The sequence below is a fragment of the Typopeltis vanoorti genome, chromosome 9, assembly GCF_054136105.1.
Source record: "Typopeltis vanoorti isolate ZY-2024b chromosome 9, IOZ_Tvanoo_1.0, whole genome shotgun sequence".
In the NCBI taxonomy this organism is placed as follows: domain Eukaryota; kingdom Metazoa; phylum Arthropoda; class Arachnida; order Uropygi; family Thelyphonidae; genus Typopeltis; species Typopeltis vanoorti.
In genome coordinates this window covers 28,363,231-28,382,284 of record NC_143557.1, presented here as the reverse complement: position 1 = coordinate 28,382,284, position 19,054 = coordinate 28,363,231, and the positions used below count along the sequence as shown (strand labels likewise).

Below are 19,054 nucleotides of genomic sequence, written 5' to 3'. Positions count from 1 at the left end.
CTTAATGTCTCTGACTATTTGGATTGTTAATAGTGTTTGTATCCTTCTGCCTATTGATATATTTGAAACTTTGTGAGGCAAAGTTTTGTTTATTTGTTTTTTCTGTTATTATATATAAACGTAATCAACTACCACTCGCTATTTACGGAATATGCATTTTCTGTTACTCTATTTAGTTTACAATCGTCAATAACTATGTAGCAATAACAGAAATAGATTTCATTTGCACTGTGAGTGTTGACAAACGATAACGGTTTAACGTTTGCACTTATTTTTATAAGTTTCATAGTTTATTGCTGATATTCATGTTATGCTCCCTACAGAAGTTATTCAACTGAGCTAAACAGTACAGTGGGTTGCTTGGTTTGTTAATTTAGATTTACGGCAGAAGCAACTCAGGCTATAGGACCATTGTATATGTGTGTTAATAGCATGTGTTCTACTTTTCTGTTGTGTGGGATGAAAAACTCGAGTTTCCGGAAGGGAAAGCCCTGCAACCTCTATTAAGACCGGTAACTCGCCTTTAAAAGGAAGAGTTTTAGTTTGGGAAGATATAGAAGTCAGAGGGACAAAATCTGAGAAAATGAAGTGGATGTTCCAACAATTCATAGCAAATCCCTTAATTTTCTCGTTTACAAACCACCTTGCGGGTAGGTGCATTGTCCTTATGAAAGACGATTTTTTTTTTTTACGCAAAGCGGGTATTTTCTCAGGAAAGTTTTTCGTCTAGTCTGGTTAAAAGATTGGAATAATATTCCTCGGTTATTGTTTTACCCTTTTCAAAATAATTAATAAACAAAATGCCTTTAGCATCCCAAAACACCGATGCCATGACCTTTCCTGCTTATGGAGCTGACTTTGTCCTCTTTGGCGCTGAACAACCGGCTTCTGTCCACTGTTTTGACTGCTGTTTTACGTCGATTTATTACTATGTATCCATAGTAATAAAACGACGTAAAAATCAGTTTTATTCTTGTTAAAACGCTCCACGCAATGTTCAGAGATTTTCATGCGAGTACGTGTTTGATCTGCTGTGGGCAAACGCGGCACCCACCTTGATCAATGCTTTTTCATTTGTAATTCTTCATGCAAAATATATCCTACACGTTCTTTGGAAATGCCTATAGCCTCAGTAATTTCACGCACTTTGACTCTCCGATCATCCAATATCATATCGTGCACTTGGTCAATGACTTCTGGTGTTGTTACACTTTTTGGACGTCCTTCACGTGGATCATCTTCAAGGCTGATACGGCGGCGTTTAAACTCGGCAGCCCATTTCTTAATTGTCTAAAACGAAGGAGAAGAGTGCCTGTAAAGTTTTATGAACTTCGAATGAATTTCATTTGGCATTAAACTGTCTTTTACAAAGAATTTTATAACCACACGATACTCAATTTTATACATTTCAAGGGATACAAACAAGACTTTTGCTTCAGACAGCTGTATGAAATAAACTACTTGATAGAATGACTGTCACACGGATGCTTATGACAGATTTACCAACGTAAAAACATAATCTTGGCGATAATGTTGCCATCTATGGTCGAGGCTGAATACTTTTCAAGTCTAATCTTTCCAAGTTTTAGAAATCTTGTTGGCTTTCTAATGCTGTTATGCTGAAAAATTCATCAATGAATTATTCCCGGATATTTTCTATGTAGTCTGGTATTGATGGTGTCATATTTATGTAGTCACACATTGTCTGGCATTGATGGTGTCACATTATGTAGTCACATTTATCATGTCTGATTTCTTATGTAGATTGATGCTAACTTTCTTGATAGGTACTTTCATTATGAAACTGCGTATTATGCAGTTCTGGTTTTACTATGCTGTCGAAAACTTCTCTGTCTTCCCTTATTCATTTTAAGTTAATTATAAATGATATATGTATTGTTACTGACAGAGAGTATATAAAAATGTGGTTACTTACCAGACTAATAAGAGTGAAACATCCCCCTGTATCTTTCTTAGCAAGATGTTTTCTGATATAACGAAAATACAGATGCTCAAGAACTAATAATAGTATAGTTAGCAAGAAGCCACATCCAAGGAGAAGAAAAGCGCTCATAAATTGTCTTATGTCTAAAGGTTTACTAGCTTTCCGCTTGCTACTTTTCGGTTTGCAAGCACCTTGTAACCAAAATTTCTGCAGGCGTTCTAAATCACCTGAAAAGGAAACGCTTGTTTAAATAATTAAATTTATAGAGTTTATCATTTCGTAAATTTATTTTATTCAATATATATATATGAAATTTATTTTTGATTATTTTTAATTTATTCTAATTTTCATACATTTCACTATAACTGAATTGTAGTTCATTTTTGTCTTCCTTTTTCACTTCATTACGATATCCTTCAAATAAGCTTTAACATAAATTTTCTTTTAACTTTCGTTTTAAATTTAACATAAGTTTTGAAATTCATTTTGCTTATTTTTTAACTTTATAATATTCCTGATTTTCCTATTTGAACGTGTTTAGTAAACATTTCTGTTTCAAAGAATAGTTAACTAAATCGATAATGGAGGAAGGACGACTTCAGTTTTGGAATATAACAATGATCTCTATTTACTTTTTTTTTTGTTCTTTCCGCCGCATCACTGACCATCTATAGAAAATAGTAGTGCTTTTGGTCCATCCTTATTTTCTCCTATATTAATGTTTTTTTAAATTCTTAAATTTTTTTTTTGTAGCATTCGGTAAACTCTGTATCATATCTATGTAAAAAAATGAAAGAAATCTTAGTAGATGAAGAAATATCATATCTTTTCTTAACTGATTAACTTAGCAAATCCTGCTCTCCTTATTGCTGTAAGTTATTGTCAGCATAGGAATCTGCTTAGACCACTACCAACGATGGCATTCCTATTTTAGGCGTATTCTCTCATGGATTAGCAGCAGTCGGTCGAAGACATTTGAACGGCAAGGAAAGGTTACCGACCATTGTATTAACTAGAGTACGAGAAGAAGTTTATCTCTACCAAACTTTTCCAAGCACGCATTGCGATCATGTATATTTCTTTCCTCATAAACAGATGACATGTTTTTTTTTTTTTTTTTTTGGAGGAGGAATTATGACATGTATCATTAAAATGAGGCTATACTTTAGCATTCTATGCAAACATACACCTGACCAATCACAATCAGCTACTCTTCAGAGGATTCTTATCCAGGTAGGAATGGATTAATATAGGGTAATAGTAGTAGAGGGTGTCACTAGTGACCAGATCAAGTTCAATATAAGATAAGGTATCGTGATGTGATTGGTTGTTCATTTGATGACGTCATTGTGGGCGTGAGGTAATGAGTTTGGAATGTTTGGAATTTCCCTGGGGGCATATGTGTCAGTGACGTGAGTTTTTGTGTTTTGGTTCGCGTATGGAATTATGGATGATGGTAGAGATAGGGATTCATGTTGTGAATCCCTATCTATCTATCTATTGGTGGGGAACTAGTGACCAGATCACGATCAAGATAATATAAGGAATCGTGTTGTGGGTGTGTGTTGTTTTCAGATGTACGTTTCAGTGACGTCATTTGTTATTGTCAATAAGTGACGTAATTTGTTAGTTGTAAATAAGTGACGTAATTTGTTAGTTGTAAATAAGTGACGTTGTTGCTTTGAATGGAAAAGGGAGATATATTTGTGAATAAATAATCGTGTCGTGATTCGTGGGACACTTCTGACCAGATCAAGATCAAGATAAGATAAGGAATCGTGACGTGAATGTTTGTTGTTACAGATGAAGCAAAGTGACGTTATTTGTTAGTTGTTAATAAGTGACATCATTGTTTTGAATGGAAAGGAAGACATATTAGTGGATAAGGAATCATGTCGTGATTGGTGGAGCACTTTTAACCAGATTAAGATCGAGATAAGATAAGGAATCGTGACGTATATGTGTGTTATTATAGAGTTTGGAATGTTTGGAATTTCGCTGGGCCCTCCTCCTCTGTCAGGGACATCATGTGGTGTGTTTGGTTCATTTAATGCACTCTGGGTGTGTTTTGAGATTAGAATCATGAAGTTATGTGTTTGGAAATTTCCGTGGAACATATGTCTCTCTGAGATATCACATGGTGTTTTGGTTTGCCTATGAAATTGTGGGCGATGTTTTTGATATAAGATATCTTGGAATTTTCCCAGGGTGACAGACATCCATCATTGTCGTCATGTTTTGTGTTTGGTTGTCTATAGATGACCAGACATCTTCTGGAGGAGAAGGGAGATGATGGGGTTAGGGGTGTGGGAGCATTGCAGGGAAGAGCTCTGTCACCTTCTTGACGATCTTTTCACTTCCACCACCTAATGCTATTTTTTCCCATCCCAATAATTTCAGACATATGAGTGAGAGAAATAGTCACATGGTCTAACATCAAAAACACTTTTTGATGATAAAATACTTAACATAATAAGGACAACTAATATAGAATACCCTTCGAGCCACAGAGATAAGATTTGCCCTGTGATGTGTAAAAGTAAGATAATCTCATATCAACATCATATCCCACAGCATGTAGAAACATGTTTGTGAATCATGTGTGCAAAAATTTCATTTTGAAATGAATGGTCAGGGTTAAGGATCAGGTAAACAGTATTATAAGGAAAAACAAACGAGTCAAGTGTCTTTTCAGTTACAGCAATTCGTTCATCCAGTGCAGTTATCGTATTGTGTTGTGGTATTTTGTATCCAGGAAAGTAAAGTAAAATAATGGGTGAACCTCAAAAGTCATTGAAATTTTCTTTCTTCAGGAAAATAGCATGAGACAAAACTCTTCACACAGCTCTAAAAGGATGGAAACCTAATTACTAATTACTAATTATATGAAGAGCCAAAGGCTTCAATTTGGCAACACGAACTTACTTAAGTTAAGGGATATTATATCCCATATTGTTTCTTAGCCGAATAAGAAACTCAAAGAGTTTCATGCCGAATATAGAAACTATATAAAGTTCGGCGATTCCAAGGGTAAGCAAATACCCTTGTGTGTGTGTGTGTGTGTGTGTGTGTGTGTGCGTGCGTGCGTGCGTGCGTGTGTGAGGGACACTAGCATATAATTAAATTATTCAAAAATACTAAACACGGCCGCCATCACGACTTACTCTAAGAATTCCACCCTTTAACAGGAAAGAAATACCCCAAAATGCATTGGAAAATTAGTACAGCCATCTACAGACAACCAAACACAAAACATGACGACAATGGCTGATGTCTGTCACCCTGGGAAAATTCCAAGATATCTTATCTCAAAAACATTGCCCACAATTCCGTAGGCAAACTAAAACACCATGTGATATCACAGAGAGGCATATGTTCCACGGAAATTTCCAAACACATAACGTCATGATTCTAATCTCAAAACACACCCACAATGCTTTAAACGAACGAAACACACCACATGATGTCCCTGACAGACGAGGGGCCCCAGACAAATTCCAAACATTCTAAACTCTATAATAACACATACACGTCACGATTCCTTATCTTATCTCGATCTTCATCTGGTTAAAAGTGTCCCACCAATCACGACACGATTCCTTATCCAATAATATATCTTCCTTTCCATTCAAAACAATAATGTCACTTATTTACAACTAACAAATGATGTCACTTTTCTTCATCTTATCTTGATCTTGATCTGGTCAAAAGTGTCCCACCAATCACGACACGATTCCTTATCCACTAATATATCTCCCTTTTCCATTCAAAACAACAACGTCATTTATTTACAACTAACAAATTACGTCACTTATTGACAATAACAAATGATGTCACTTATCTACATCTGAAAACAACACACACCCACGACACGATTCCTTATCTTATCTTGAACTTGATCTGTTCACTAGTGCACCACCAATCACAATACGAATCCCTATCTCTACCATCACCCATAATTCCATACGCGAACCAAAACACAAAAACTCACGTCACTGTCACATATGCCCCCAGGGAAATTGCAAACATTCCAAACTCATGACGTTAACCCACTATAACGTCATCAAATGAACAGCCAATCACGTCACGATTCCTTATCTTATCTTGTTCTTGATCTGGTCACTAATGACACCCCTACTACTTAGGGTTAATGAATTAAATATTAATTAAATGTATTATAATATGATAATTGTATTTGTCAAAGTACATACGAACTTTGACAGTCTTTTGTGTACTCTGTCATTGAATATAAAGCTTCTTAGTCAAGTCCTGATATCCAGAGATAACACAAAGGGCATCTTCAACCCTATCACTTCTTCTAGCTGAAGGCTCCATTCTCAAAACCAAATGAGTTATTGACCATACGGCGTCAAATAATGACATCACATGTGAATAACTAACTAACTCCATACAAATAAACAGAAATAAACGAAGAGTGCCATAATGAGAAATACTCTCATCATATTGCCAGGAAAAAACAGCCGATCAAACTATGAACACTGACAGGTGCCAAGAAACCGGAAAAGTCAAACTCAGCAACCTCAGAGAGTTCGAGAACATGATCAATCTCCGTATATGATCAATATCCATATAAAAAAACAATGAATGTTGCAATTGCATAACACTGATATTACATCTTCAGAGATCATCTTCTCCATATTGGCTGTAGTTCCACGTAACTTAATCACAATCAAAATCAACATTTTTGATCTGCTCCTGCATTCATTTTGTTCTTTCAATTTGTTTATAGCAAAGCTCAAAATGAATCGTTTGATTTCTATTCAGCCGTGACATTTCATGACACATTGTCGTAATGTGTCATGAAATGTCACAGGATTGTAAACGCAGCTTCCGGACACAGGAACTAATACAAAAAGAGCAAGCCAAAGTCATTGAACGGATATCTCAAACAGACAGACTGCTGTCTGCATTTAACAGCAAGAAGGAAAACCCGAAGATGTCATATCAGTAATTATCTCTTAACGTAGTTGAAACAAGAGGACAAATCCTTTCATCAGGCAGGTTAGTCTGTGTTAAGAAGATTTAGTTCAAGTGGACAAGGACGACCGTGATTTGTAAAGCAATTATCCACCACAGATCTCGGCGGAAATGGCGCCATGAACAAGTGCCTCTGAGCCCTGAAAATGGGATAAAGATCTGTTTTTGATGAGTCTGTTTTTAAAAAACAACGGATTTTAAAAGTTGTTTAACCTGTAGAGAATGGGGAATGCGGTACTGTCCTAAGAAAATCAGAGAAATGGACACTTAGATTGGAAGCAATGTTCTCGTGTGGGGTGGAATAATGATTAACATCCGCTAGTTCTTCATGTTTCTGAAAGTGGCACGTTACACGTGCCTTCATACCCAGAACGGATTCTCAAACCCAGGTGCAACTTTGTAGGGCTGCGGTCGGTTGATATTTTCTTTTCCTACGTAACATCATCGACTGACCGCAGCCCTACAAAGTTGCACGTGGGTTTGAGGATCCGTTCTGGGTATGAAGGCCCGTGTAACGTGCCACTTTCAGAAACATGAAGAACTAGCGGATGTTAATCATTATTCCACCCCACACGAGAACATTGCTTCCAATCTAAGTGTCCATTTCTCTGATTTTCTTAGGACAGCACCGCATTCCCCATTCTCTACAGGTTAAACAACTTTTAAAATCCGTTGACAGGGTAAAACAGACTCATCAAAAACAGATCTTTATCCCATTTTCAGGGCTCTGAGGCACTTGTTCATGGCGCCATTTCCGCCGAGATCAAGTGGTGTAGGAATGTTTAGAAACTGAAAATATCCATGGACTGTTGTGGCCAACATGATCATCATCGAACATCAAGAGCACACCCTTGGGCATCACGTTGTATGCTCAACGTCATATGCTCAAATATTCGAGCCATCGCCGAATAGATGAATTTCATCGTTCAGTGTGCGACTACTTCTTGTTTATTGAAGAATTAAAATTCCATTAAAAAAGAAATCCATTTTTGTCTCTAGAAGAGGGTGTCTGCTTATTAAACTTTTAGACTGTATCATATACAAATATACTGTAGGTGTTTACAGTCTTGTATGGGGGTGGGATTCACAAAATCTTTCAACGAACACACTGAAAGATTTTGTGACACACACACACACACACACACACACACACACACACACACACACACACACACACACACACACACACACACACACACACACACACACACACACACACACACACACACGCGCGCACTTTTGTGGTGTTGTTATGGTTGCTATATTTATACTGCCAGTCATATGATTCACAATATTATAGATATTAGAAGCCTATTTCATTTATTTCATTTATTTGTCATTCGTTTCTTTGTTTTAATCAATTTGATATCATTTGTATTATCTTCTATTTTGTTCAGTACTGTATCTCGCACACTTGGTTTCGTAATTTCGAAGCCAGTGAATCGGATAATACCATGTTACTTTATATTTCACAAATGTTGTTTCAAAGTCAGTGTATTTCTCACACACACAAACAGTGAGATGTATGTGTTCCGTCTTACAAATACGTCATGGGTTCCTGCCAAACAAGAATTTTCTATTCTTGGGTTAACGATAACCTGAAACTTTTAAAAATAATTGTTTTTGGATTATGAAGTAGAAGTGCCTACAGATCTCAAGCCTGTTCTAGTATAATATACTGGAACATGGTTCTACTATAAATAGAATATTGCTCCATCACAAATACCCCTTTTTGTTATTATTATAAAGAGGTTATAAGCATTAGTCAATGATTTTCTCTTTTCAGCTGACCTTTTCTCTCAGGAATAAAGAGTGGGGGGGAGGGCAAGCGGATGCAATGAAAATGTTTAGTTTGCAATACTGTTAGGGCGCTTCCCTTAGAAAGTATTTCAAATTGCATATTTTCGATATGTTACATGATTTTCCAGGATTTCTCACAGATTAAACTGAAAATGTGAACACAGTTTCTTACCATTTTCTCTATACTTGATCATTTGTCTGTTGAACATAGAAAGATACTTTGATTTTTTTCGTAAGGCGAAACCGTATCCCGTCATTGCATACCACGATCCTACTGTGAGAAGGCGGCATTCATTATCTTGTCCAACTAAATATTCTAATACAGTGGCATCGTATATGAAAGCATCTAGCTCCCTGTAATAAAGTAAAAGCAAGATGCACATGCTGAAAAACCAGTCTATACAATTTCTAAATCATATTAAATTTTTACTAAAATGTAGCTTTTACTAAAAATGATACATCTTACTAGTTATTTTTTTATTTTAATTTTAATGTTTTTAAAATTTATTTTAAAAACATTTGGACATATATATATATATATATATATATAGGTGACCCTCGTATAACGCGAATTTTAGATTCCATAGAAATGCCGCGCGTTATGTAAATCGCCTTATGCGAGACTCAGATCATATAGAAAAAGTAGGGTTATGTTCCGAAATCGTTTTTTTTTTAATTATATAAACAACAACGGCATACCAAACAAAAAAGATTTTTATATAATTCAGGTAATTTATGTAAGTTAAGAAAACATATAAAGTATGAAACATAATACAGTACATAGTGTAAACTGATAAAAATATAATTTGTACGTAAATTTTATTACCCATTATGAATAACTGTTTTAGGCAAAATAAAATAAAGTGCATAATTTAATCGTCATCACTGTCTTCAAAACGACCATTTCGTAGATATTCTTCATTTACAATTGGCCGGACGTCGTCGTCACTAGAAATCTCTTGGACATCATTTGTATAATTCTCATTGCATACTTCTGTTGGTTCTTGCTTACTACTACTATGCTGCAATTTTTTATTAAGTTCATAATATGGAGGCAAATATCCAGTTGTCTCGTGAATTTTCCGGAGCGCTCCATTGAGGGATCATTATCCGTAAAATAACTTCCTAACTTTCTTGCCAAGTCTAATCCTTCTGCTAATTTCTTTAAACTGAATTCTTTATCGGATTCATCTCAATCAGAATCTTCGGCAGAACTTTCCCCGCCATTTGATGCGACGTCATCTGTTAATTGTACCGGTTCCTCCTAATCTAAATCAATTTCGCTTCAATTAATTCAGTAATGACGTTTTTAACCATATCACAAAAGTCCTCTAAATGGCCATTACTATAAAAATAAATTTTTTTCATAAAAAAGCATTACATATTGTAATATTTTTTACCAGAAAACTCAGCAGAAAATAAAATGTTCAATTATATATATATATATATATATATATATATATATATATATATATATATATATATATATATATATATATATATATATATATATATATATATATATATATATATATTTATCATGAGTTGCCTTGGTGTTGCTCCACCACCATAAGTCTTGAACCAGGTTCAGGCGCAAACTTAACTTATTTGTCTGTTTGCTTACTTGGGAGTTTTAATAACTAAGGTAATTTTATAACCTCAGTTATTAAAACTAAGGTAATAAAATTACTTATATATATATATATATATATATATTATATATATATATATATATATATATATATTCATTTTTTAAATTAACTGACTTAAACCCGAGAATTATAACACAATGACATTTATTTGAAAAAAACGCAACATGTTTCGTCAAAAATGACTTCTTCAGGCGATAAGAACATAGAAAGACAATAAAAGACACTTAAATTAACATTGACACACTCTAAAGCTATACAACTATAAAGCCATAATATTCGACTGTAAATTACAGTTATGAGCTTGAACTACAGTCCGAGTTAAAGTTCCATTGTTGTACACCTGTGCGTGTGTGGAATCACGCGATCTCCAGTATCTAATAGTAGAGTTGAAAGAGTCTGAAAATTATAGCTAAGATTATTATTCAAATGAAAAGGGTCTAAGGTGATTTCCCTTGACTCGACAATGCGGCGCTCTATTTCATCATGGCTGATGTGTAGGTTTGAAGTCAATGTCCAATCTATTTCATGTTGGTGGCCTTCATTGTTCGTGTTTATTGAAATAAACATGTCCATGTCCTGCTTTCAATAAACACGAACAATGAAGGCCACCAACATGAAATAGATTGGACATTGACTTCAAACCTACACATCAGCCATGATGAAATAGAGCGCCGCATTGTCGAGTCAAGGGAAATCACCTTAGACCCTTTTCATTTGAATAATAATCTTAGCTATAATTTGGCAGACTCTTTCAACTCTACTATTAGATACTGGAGATCGCGTGATTCCACACACGCACAGGTGTACAACAATGGAACTTTAACTCGGACTGTAGTTCAAGCTCATAACTGTAATTTACAGTCGAATATTATGGCTTTATAGTTGTATAGCTTTAGAGTGTGTCAATGTTAATTTAAGTGTCTTTTATTGTCTTTCTATGTTCTTATCGCCTGAAGAAGTCATTTTTGACGAAACATGTTGCGTTTTTTTCAAATAAATGTCATTGTGTTATAATTCTCGGGTTGTGTCATATATATATATATATATATATATATATATATATATATATATATATATATATATATATATATATATATATATATATATTAATGTTCATAATTTACTCGATAGAACAGTACATAAAAAAGAAATTAAATGACTTTATACCGAGAATGTCAAATTTATTGGTAAGATACAACTAGTTTCGTTGAAATAAAACTTCTTCAGGTATCATTGGCAAAGAATAAAATAAAAATTAACAGACATATGAAAAAATACATTAACAATACATTAACAGATCTAGTATAAAACAAGTACATTTAAAAGGAATGCATGCTAGAGTTCCAACTGAAGTTGACTACGTGCGTTAGCTGATATTAGTGCGCCAGTATTGGACAGTGGCAATGTGCGCATCAGAAATATTATAGCTAAGGCTGTTATTAATATGAGACGAATCAAGTGATATTTCTTTAGATTCAATTATTCTTCTTTCCAGTTCATCAGCGCACACATGTTTATTAGAGGTTTTTTGCCAATCAACGACGTGTAGGCGGCCATCATCTGCATTGATGGAGAAGAGAACGTGGCTAGAGAGAGCGCTGGCTCTGGTTCTGTTGTAAGAAATGTCTCTTTGATGTTCCTGCATGCCTAAAAGGATGCATTTTGCAGTTTGGCCATAATATGGCTTGCCACAATCACACAAAATTTTATAGACTCCTGGATATTGAGTAGGAAGATGTTTCATTTTAGGTCTGCTTAGTATGGAGCGAAGTTTAGGGAACATAGTGAAACAAGTTCTAATGTTGAATTTCTGAAGCATTTTTGCCAGTTTTGGGGAGAGAGAGCTGATGTATGGTAACGAAATAAAACCTCTTGGTGGAGAAGATTCTTCAAGAGCAGTTGAGTGGTGGACAGAGAGAAATTTATTAATCATTTTAAGAGAGAATCCATTGTTAATGAAAGACGTTTTAAGAAAATTGAGTTAGATTTAAAATAGCTTTCAGTAAGTTATCTTCAGAATTTGTAATTATTATTTGGTCGTCTGCAAAGAGGAGAGTGTTTAAGTTAACTGAAGGTGAAAGTTTAATTCCTTGATGTAAAGTTTTACTCCATTTTCTTATTATTTCATTTAAGTAGATATTAAAAAGAGTTGCTGAGAGGGGACATCCCTTTCGGACCCCTTGGTTTATCTCTCTTGTATATGATAGCTCATGATTTAATCTTATTTGTATTTGATTATTTTCATATATACTTGTGACAGCTTTTAGGATATTATTTGCTATTTGTCTTTCTTTTAATATGTTAAATAATATATTTATTTTAACTTTGTCAAATGCTTTTTCAAAGTCAATAAATGCAATATGTGTTTCTAAATTATATTCTCTTCTTTTCTCTATTATTAATTTTAGGCATAAGGGTGGGTCTATACATGATCGTCCTTTTCTAAATCCATTCTGTACCTCTAGAATAAAGTTTTCGGAATATTTCATTAGTTTATTATTTAAGATTCTGCTGTATATTTTGCAACATAAATTTAGTATACTGATACCTCTATAGTTTTTAGGGTCATCTCTATTACCTTTCTTAAAGATAGGAATCACAATTGCTTTTTTCCATTCTATTGGGGGGATACCAGTTGAGTAAATTTTATTTAAAAATAATCAGAGTCTTCCTTTGAATCTTGTTCCTGCGTATTTATATAGTTCTGAACCTAGCTTATCTTCTCCAGGTTATTTTCCGTTTCTTGTTTCTTTCGAGCTGATTTCTAATTCTTCTTCAGTTATTTCCTTTTCATTTTCGTTAATTGTTTGCCAGTTGTCTTTTTTAAATATTTGTCTGTCCACAGTTCTGTGTAGTAATTTAGAAATTCTTCTAATTTCAATTCATTCCTTAATTTTATGTTTTCTTTGGTATCTGCATTTAGGTGTTTCAAAATCTTATATACATTGGGTCTTATGTTATATAAATCATGTTCTAAATCAGAAACGAATTTATTCCATGATTATCTATGTCTTTTTCTGACTTCTCTTTTAGCTATGGCTCTTATTCTTTTATATTCTATTTTATCTTCTAATCTTTTACTGCTTAACCATTTGTGATCGGCTTCTTTTTTCTTTTTGATTATTTCTTTGATTGTATCATCCCAGATCTTCAGTTTTTTTCTTTTATTGAATTTTTTGGTCTTTCCTAAGCTTTCATTTGCTGCTGCATTTAGTATCGTTTTTATATTAAGCCATTCTATTTCTATTTCTTCATTTTGTTTTATTTTATCTAGATACTGGTTAATTCTTTGTTCATATAGCCATTGTACATTTGTGTTATTCAATAGTCTAGTTTTATAAACAAATGTTTCAATTTTTCTTTCTGTTCTTGTTACTTTTAGCCATTTAGGTGGTAATCTTAATTTTATTTTAACAAGGAAGTGGTCGCTGCTTATTTCATATCCTCTGTGAACTCTAACATCTAGTGAAAAGTTTGATTTCTTTTCATTTAAAATGAAGTAATCTAATATTGATTTCCATCCTCTTGCTGCCCAAGTATATTTATGTATGTCTTTATGTTTATAGAAGGAATTCGTTATTTTTAGGTTATTATAAACTACAAAGTCAATCAATTTTTTACCATTTCTGTTTAGAGTGTGTTCTCCATGTATTCCTATATTATTATTAATTTTCGTGTTTCCAATTCTTGCATTTAATTCTCCTGCTAAAATTATATAATCATTTTTATTTATTTTATTATATATGTTTTGTAGCTGATTATAAAAATCAATATTATCCTGTTCTCTTCCTTCTTCTGGGGCATATAAACCAATTATTGTTAAATAGCCTCTATCTATTTTTATTCTAGCTTCTATTATTCTTTCATTTCATAATTTATAATGTTTTAACTGTTTTGAAAGGGAGTTATGAATCCAAATCATGACTCCTGCTTGTGCTCTTTGGTCTCTGTCGACTCTGGTGTATATTACATTAAAATTTTCAGTTCTCATAGTTCCTTTTAATTTCTTTTTTTGTTTCAGTGATTGCTGCTATTTTAAAATTTCTTTCATTTAATAACTGGTCTAATTCTATTTCTTTATATGCTATTCCTCTTACATTCCAGTTTGCTATGTGTATTATATTTTGTCGTTTCCATTTTCGTTTTCCTTTTTCCAAATTATATTAAATAGGATCACAGTGTGTTTGGATGTGGAACAGCAATATGATCAAGCAGGATTCAGAGTAAGATTCTCCATGTTAGATCATATTCAGACTATTAAGCAAGTAATAAAAAAATTAATATAATCTTCCTGAATATGTAGTGTTCGTATATTTTGAAAAATCAAAATATACGAACAGGGAATCAAAAATATTTTGATTCTCTGTATCTTTGATTCTGTATGAACAGAGGACTTCAGCTCAATCCTAGCAAGACAAAGTTTATGCTTCTCAAAGAAAACTCTCCTGAGAAAAAATTGCACCTTAATGAAAACGAATCGAGGAAGTCAGCAATTTCGAATGTATGAAATCCATTATTAATGTGAAGAATTGCTATTCAGGAGGTGTCCAAATAAGACGAGGAATGGCTAGAACAAGTCAGAGACGTCTAAAATCTGGAAGGATGGATCAATCTCCACAGGAATAAAATGCAGGATTTTGGATGCAGCTGTTTATCCAACAACGACATATGGATGTTTCTTAGAACCTACGAAGTCGGATAGGAAAAGGATAGCTGATTTTGAGATGTGGTGTTACAGAAGGCTGTCGAAGATATTATACACTGAAATGCGGAGAGAGGGATGGGTGTTAGAAAAGATCAGAAGAACTTTATGCCTCCTTAAGGATATTGATAGACGAAATTTGAAATATTTTGGACACATTCAAAGGATGGAAAGTGGACGCCTCAAGACAATAATATATGATAAAGCTCTTGGAAAAAGAGGAAATGATATGCCGTCAATGAGATGGCTGATCTTCAGAGTTGAAGCCTCCAGAAAAGCATGCAAGAGGAAGACACGGCGAGGACTGGCGGATCACCAACACCTGAGTGACCGCATCATACGGCATCTGTTGATGTGCAATGACAAAAGGGATATATATACTGATTATAATTTATATCAATATAAATTAGTAATAAATATGATTATTATATAACTACATACAGCTGTTTCAAATTAAAGTGCTCCTATTCAGCACAATATGTAGAGAGAAGCAAGACGAAATACCCTCTAACTTATACCCTACCCAGATCATGAGGAAGAAATTCCGACAATAAAAATTAGTTCAAAAATGCCTATGGGGTCATATGGCGTCTGAGCGAGAAAATATAATGAAGTTTTGCATAAAACGTTAGTCGTAAGGCGGTATAAAAGAAAAAGCGAGAATGACTCTACAGTCATTCGGCATGCCCGACGGGTCTCATTTTGTCTGGACATGCCTGGCTTGTGTAGTGTTTCCGCAGGAATTCAGGAAATGCTACAGCAGCACTAACGCGTAAAGACTTTCGAACCCAGTGACACCAAATGTGTTACGAAGCATGATTCACAGGTTTAAGAGGCAAGCGGTTGACAGTCCAACAGGGAAGAGGACATAAATCTGAAATGCGGTAGCTTGATTCAGTGCACTTGCCATAGCAACACAATTAGATTTTCCATGTACAACAGTGTGCTGAACTTTGCATAGAGCTTTGCAATGCTACCCGTCTAAACTCAGTCACAACCAAGCGTTGCAAATTGGAAATGCCAGCGGCTGAGAAAATTTTGGATGTGGAAGAGGATTGGCTTTGAAACATCCTATTGAACGGCTCGAATCCCGCCGTGGTAGTGGTGGTTGTCGACGGTAGATAGCCTTGTTGTAGTTGCGGTTCATTGCAGTTGGAGAGCGGATACGCTAACCACTCGGCCAACCAGGACGGGTGGTTAGCTTATTCTTCCACAAACACGAAGATGTGTTCATTACCTAATATGATGTTCCACATCCAATCCTCTTCCACATCCAAACTTTTCTCATTCGCTGGCATTTACCATTTGCACCTCTTGGTTGTGACTGAGTTTAGACGGGTAGTATTGCAACGCTCTATGCAAAGTCATCTAATTGCTCTCCTTCGATGAGCCTGTAGACTCCCTGGAGGTGTCATATAATAATAATGGTAATAACAACTACTCAAAACCTTATATATATATATATATATATATATATATATATATATATATATATATATATATTTATATATATATAGTTGATTTTCGGGAGGGGATGTACGCAGCAACCTTACTGCGTACATTTATTAACAGTAACACGTGACATATGGATGCGGTATCATTTATTTAACTTTGCCTGCTAGCAAAGAATGCGAATTGCAGAATATTGTTTTAAAATAAATAAAAAAGCGTTATATAAACAGCTACGAAATATATAAAGCTCAGGCCAGAAAAGTAACGTGTATTGAGAATTTTATGGCAAGCAAAATAAAGAATGAATGTGGAAAGGTAACTTTATACAATGCAGATGGTACTCAAGTGTCATAAGCTAATGAAATTGTTCAGTTATTGAGTTTTTTTTTTTTTTAATGTTCGGCCCATATACAGGAGGTTGGTTGGTCAACCTATAGTACGTTAGTACCGTATATTGGTGGTGGGTTGCGAAAGGAGAGACCTCTTTACATTTGATTTGAACGTCTGTATGTTATGTTTCTTGGGAAATACGTCGGGGGCGAAGACTGTTCCACAGTACTTGTTCTGGGTTTCGAGGTGTACTGTGAAAGGATGTTGGGCGGCAGCTGTAAGTGTTCCAATGGGCTTAGTACAGGGCGGGGGAATTATTGATGCTGTTTCAGATGAGCATTTTCCATGGAAATATTTATAGAATATACAGATTGTAGAGACCAAGCGTCTCTGTGAAAGTGGGGGATTGAGTTGGTCAGGAATGGGTCATTTTTTAGTCTAATTGCTCTCCTCTGTATTGAGTCAAGCATTTTGAGGGAGCTTTTCGGAGCCCCAATCCAGATGTGTGAGCAGTATTCGAGAGCTGGGGGGATTTGTGACTTGTATAGTGTTAACAGCTGTTTAGAGGTGAAGTAGTGTCTTGAAAGAAAGAGAAAACCTAGTTTTTTGGAAGCTGAGGATGCAATGGTTGTGATCTGTGTATGCCAGGAGAGGCTTGATGTCAAAGTAATTCCGAAAAGAGAAATTTCATCTTGTCTGAGAATTTGAGTGTTATCGAAAACAATGCTGGAGGAAAATGGTTATTTTTTTTTTTTTTTGAGAAATAAGACAGAACTGGGTTTTACTAGCGTTGAAGATGACAAGGTTATCTGTGCCCCATTATCAGATGGCTTGGAGGTCAGAATTAAGGGCAGTGGTGGTTGATGTTCTGTGTGGGTTGAAGTGAGTTGTGTAGAGTAGAGTTTGTCAAATGAAAGGGAGGAATGTAGTGTGCTGTCATTTGCAAAACTGTGTATTGGGTTAGAGGTCAACTGAAGTAGGTCATTGATATATAGAAGGAAGAGGGTCGGTGAGAGAACTGAACCTTGTGGGACCCCAGCATTAGTTGGATGGTGAGAGGATAGGGGGCCGTCTGCCATCACACATAGTAGGCGTTCAGACAGGAAGCTGGTAATCCATCTGCAGAAGCCCTGTGGCAGTTCAAATGATGGGAGTTTGCTTAGTAAGCCTTTCTGCCAGACTCGGTCGAAGGCCTTGGAGATATCAAGTGCAACTACTTGGGATTCACCGAATTTCTCCATGGCGTTTGTCCAGTGATGGGTGATGTATGAGAGTAGATCTCCTGTTGAACGGCTTTGAACGTTCTATTGAACGGAAATCTCCTGTTGAACGGAATCCATACTGGTGGTCGCTTGTATAGCCGGGTACCTTCAAGGTAGTAGATTAAGAGTTGAGAGTTGATGATTTTCTTCCTTACTTTAGATATGACTGAAGTGAGTGAGATAGGCCGGTAGTTAGATGGCAGTGATTTGTCAACCCTTTTCGGGAATGGGTTGAATATAGGCCAGTTTCCAGGTGTTGGTTTATATATACACCAGTGGAGTAAGAGAGTGTGTACAGGTGACATAACATAGGAGTCAGTTCCGATGCACAGACCTTTAGTATAATTAGAGGAATGCCGGTAAGGGCCAGGAGACTTTTTTGTGTCTAATTTAGACAACAGGTTTGCGATGTCTTTTTAGCAAAGGGATACTGGAGCATTGTATGTTGGGCAGTTGGAATGACTGTAAAGCCTTTGCCATTGTCGGTTATGTGTGCATTGGAGGCAAAGTGTGATGCCAGGAGATTAGGTTTTTCTATGGGTGATGTTGCAATTGAGCCATCTCTGTATGATAGAGGTGTTTTGGAAGTATTGATAATTTTCTTGCATTTGTTACTGGCTTCAGTATAGGCATTGAATGAGGATAAGGTTCTTGATTTGAGCCAGTTGTGGTATGCCTGATTTTTCATTTGTACAGCATTGGCACATTTTTTGGAAAACCAGGGTTTAGTTAGGGGATGGCAGGTCTGAGTAGTGAGGGGAATATATGTTTTCATGCCAGTGTGGATCATTTTGGTGATGTTTCAGTGCATATTTTTGCACTGGAAGACCGGAAACAGTAGTCTAAACATGGGAATGAAGCGTATTAGTCACGGAGACTGTCCCATTTGGCATTATAATGACAAATTACTCTT

At 35.3% G+C, this 19,054-nt stretch overlaps 1 protein-coding gene across 1 annotated transcript in view; it reads right to left on the bottom strand.

Annotated features, from left to right (window-relative positions):
- Positions 1 to 19,054, bottom strand: part of LOC150102940 (glutamate receptor ionotropic, NMDA 2B-like) — a 275,940-nt gene that overhangs the window by 92,393 nt on the left and 164,493 nt on the right. Inside the window, exons 13-14 of the mRNA XM_090398014.1 lie at positions 8,916 to 9,097; positions 1,937 to 2,172 (exon numbers count right to left, since the gene is read on the bottom strand). Coding sequence (XP_090254140.1) covers positions 1,937 to 2,172; positions 8,916 to 9,097 — 418 coding nt within the window. The remainder of the gene's footprint in view (positions 1 to 1,936; positions 2,173 to 8,915; positions 9,098 to 19,054) is intronic.